This window comes from Amphiura filiformis, chromosome 11 (genome assembly GCF_039555335.1).
Source record: "Amphiura filiformis chromosome 11, Afil_fr2py, whole genome shotgun sequence".
Lineage (NCBI taxonomy): Eukaryota > Metazoa > Echinodermata > Ophiuroidea > Amphilepidida > Amphiuridae > Amphiura > Amphiura filiformis.
In genome coordinates, this window is record NC_092638.1 from 14926765 (window position 1) to 14930738 (window position 3974).

The 3974-nt window shown below is 34.3% G+C and overlaps 1 protein-coding gene across 1 annotated transcript; it reads left to right on the top strand.

The window, feature by feature from the left end:
• Positions 1-961: 961 nt before the first annotated feature.
• Positions 962-1504, top strand: LOC140163501 (uncharacterized). Its single transcript, XM_072186815.1, has one exon. It carries the CDS (start codon positions 962-964, stop codon positions 1502-1504), a length of 543 nt encoding a protein of 180 aa, XP_072042916.1.
• The last annotated feature ends 2470 nt before the right edge of the window (positions 1505-3974 follow it).

A 3974-nucleotide genomic window follows, 5' to 3' on the forward strand; every position in this document is an offset into this window, starting at 1 on the left:
ATGACCGGCACTTTTATGTTGGTTGAACCTTTTATACAATTTCCTCTTTTACAACTAGTTTCATATACATGTTATTACTTGATGGTGTTGTCAAGTAATCATAATAGTTCTTCCCATCTGTAACTATTGTGGATGGTAATTTTGGCCCAATGCTTGTAAAAAAAAAAATCATTAAATTCGTCGGAAATCATTTGAGGATTAGAGATCACATGACCTTGTGTACTTGTGAATTGAGTTTGAATGTTACTTTTCTCATTACGTCCAATGATATTATTGATTGTTTTCCAAGTTTTTCGTAAATTATGCTTTACTGTTTCAAATTTCCTTTTGTAATACTCTCTTTTCGATTTTCGTATTAAACTGTTTAATTTGTTTCTGTATTTCTTGAATTTCTTGAATGTATTAAGCCTTTCATTACATGGCTTCTGTACATAACCTCTTATACAACTTATTTTTAGTATTTATGCTTTTGTGTAAGCCTCTGCTTATCCAAGGAAGCCTTGGTTCTCTTCTGTTATTGCACTTATATTTTTTCATAGTTATACTCGTAAAAAGGGCATTATTTACAGCACCATCATTATTAGTAAGAATATTATCAATTATATATTGGTTATATATTTTGAAATTGTGCCTGATTCATGATTTTGTTTTATACCGAAAGAAAATTTTGTTCCAATCTAGTTTTAACTAAACTGGCCTACTATGTGCTTGGTAATTTGAACTTAGATTTCTGAAAAGTATATTTCCGTACTTAGCGTAGCCTCATATGTTAAAGTCGCCACAGTTTGTTAGTCTGAGCGAAATCATACAACATTCGCTTTTTCCGAAGCTTTATTTCTTTACACGGTTACAAAGGAATAAGGAGAGAATGTGAAGAAGAATGAGGACGAGGAGAAGGGAGAAATTATATCTTTGGAAGATATGAAGAGGAGCTTTTGGTGCAGCTCTACCTATCAATAGTATGGTATCAAAGGCAAATAGAACTCTAGGGTTCATAAAAAGAAATTTGTACTCCTGCTCAAAAGAAATTAAAAACCTGGCATATAAATCTCTAGTAAGACCACGTCTGGAGTATTGTGGGTCCGTTTGGGATCCACACACGAAAGAACTCACACAAAAGATAGAAGCAGTGCAGAACAGAAGCGCAAGATTTGTATGTAGTGACTACGAAAGGCTGAGTAGTGTAACATCAATGAAAGAAAGTCTAGACTGGGACCTGTTAGAAACACGCAGGAAGGCTACAAGAGTCACCATCTTCCACCAATCGCTAACAGGTCACCTCGCCATTCCACTGGAAAACATCGTGCACCCAGTCCGACGCTCATCCAGACATAGCAAATTCATACAATTTCAAACATCCAAGAACTGCCTGAAATACTCATTTATTCCACGTACCACTGTTGACTGGAACAATTTACCTCCAACCATAACATCTACTCCGGACAAGAAAAAGTTTAAAGAAGAATTACTACAATATTACACAAGAAAAGCAACCAACAACTAAGAACAGCAGCCTAGCACCAACTGCTTGTTTGACCCCTTTCAGGGGCGTTAGGCAGTATCCAACCAGAACCAGAATTGGTAGGTTCTTGTCGTAGTTAAATGGTGACATTAATTTTCAAACCATAGAAATGTGATCACTTACACCTCTGCCCAATGCGTCAACAACAGCGCCAGCTTCAAGGAGACTCCTGCAGTAGTTGTCATGGCCATTATATGCAGCCCAGTGTAATAATGCAGTCTTACCCTGTTTAAGAAAAGAAAATAATCAACATTCCCATCAATACCAAAACAGGTCTGTATAATGTTTTTTACTTTTCTTCATATCTTTCAAACATTTGTAAGTCCCTGGACGGTCAATAAATTTAAATAATTTTTTCATCTATGGAAGAAGCCAACATTAAATATGGATTTTCACCGGATTTTTTTGTTGTCATTTTATCACGTACAATAATTTGTTTAAACATAAGCATCAGTAGACTTCACCAACCCCATGAATCAGTGCGTATGGATTAGCTTTAACTGATTCATTAAACTTAATTGCTTCAGTTAGAATTGTTTTATTATCATTATTTGGCAATGATTGTTACGATATACATGTATAGTTTATCATATGGCTAAATTTTTAAACCGAAAGAACATTTTGTTTCAATCAAGTTTCAAATAATTGAATTGTGCATCATAAGTTGTACTTTAATTTCTGAAATGCATATGTCCGTACTTATACGAGGGTTGGTCAATAATATCCCGCAACCATTATTTATCTCCGCTCATGCATGACTTAGACGACTGTTACTTACGATCAATAAAGTTTGTACCTTTGTCTTTCAAAACACATAACAATTAGTATCAGAGTACCTTTAATTACGTAATCTCATTTGCATAAAGTCATTGCCATATGTACACTGACGATTGTCAACATTGGCGCGAAATTTGAATTGTTGTTGAGGAACGTGTAATAAAAAGAAGCAGAAGTAAGGAACAAAGCAATTTACAAGCCTTATTTTTGGTTTAAATAAAACAAAAACAAATATGATTATTGGTATGGTATGAGAGATCATAGTCAGGACAATAGAATTTGTTGCAATAAAAATAGAAATGTGCGCATGCGTGGATGGTACGCATGATTGAAAGTACCAAAAATGTATGAAAAAAGTAAAATTTCATCAAAAAAACCCACTAAAATATGACTAATACAAGGTTTGCGGAACAGTAGCCGTGTGAGTGAATTGCTATACCAAGTCTTATGCTAGAATTAGACACACCTTTCGAAATTCAAATTTGTTATTCAATCCAGAGCCTCTCTATGGTGTGCTACTTTGATTACAAAAACAAGACCTTTTGAAAACAAAGGTTTATTAAGAAAGAAATGTTTGTGATTTCACCACTTTTTAATAATCAGTAGATACCCAATCAAACCAGGTACCAGTTGTTAAATTTTGTCATCGATTAATATTTCTATCTCTTATTATGTAAAGATCAATAGGTGATAAAGCCTACTCAAAATTGGAGATATTCAACACGATCCCTTTTCTTTAATAAAAATGGATATAAAAAGAGTACAGCATCATTTCTATGTTATCGGTCTACAAAGTTGCAAAAACCGCGCCAGATTCCATACTTTTATTCTCGAGATATTTGGAATTATGTAACAATACCTCAATTTGGCGCAAGCTTTTCTTGACTATTTTTCACCATAAATCAGGCAGTGCCCATACACTACTGTGTTTATGCTAATGTCATTACGTAATCAAGTATTCAGCATCGCTAATACATATTTATTTTAAAAGATAAAAGTACAAACTTGTATTTAGTGTAAGTAACAGTCATCCAAGCCATGCATGAGCGGAGATACACCATAGTTGCGGGAACTTATTGACCACCCCTCGTAGTGTTGCCTCATATGATAAAGTCGCCACAATTTCTTAATCTGAGCGAAATTATACACCATTCGCTTTGTACGAAGCTTCATTTCTTTACACGGTTAAAACGAATAAATAGAGAATGTGAAGAATAATGAAGACGACAAGAAGAAAGAAGGAAGGGATGAAGTATATCTTGGGAAGATATGAAGAGAAGAGCTTGTGTACCTCTACCTGTCAAGTGATAAGTTGGTTTCGTCAACATGAAACTTTCTTATGGTTCGCCCTGCGGCAAATTTTCTTAACAAGTGACGTTAATTTTGACACTATGGAATTGTGATCACTTACATCTTCGTCTAATGTGTTAACAACAGCACCAGCTTCAAGGAGAATTTTGTAGCAGTTGTCATAGCCATTTGCTGCAGCCAAATGTAGTGGAGTGTTACGCTGTTATAGAAGACAGTAATCAAAATCAACAATTATGTGGGTTTTTGTGTGTGTTGGTTAATAGAAATACATAATAAAAGATAAATATTTTTTGCTATGGAAGAAGCATTAAATACAAAACAGAGGAATATGATCAAGATATTTGCAAAATGGTTTAATACTTCA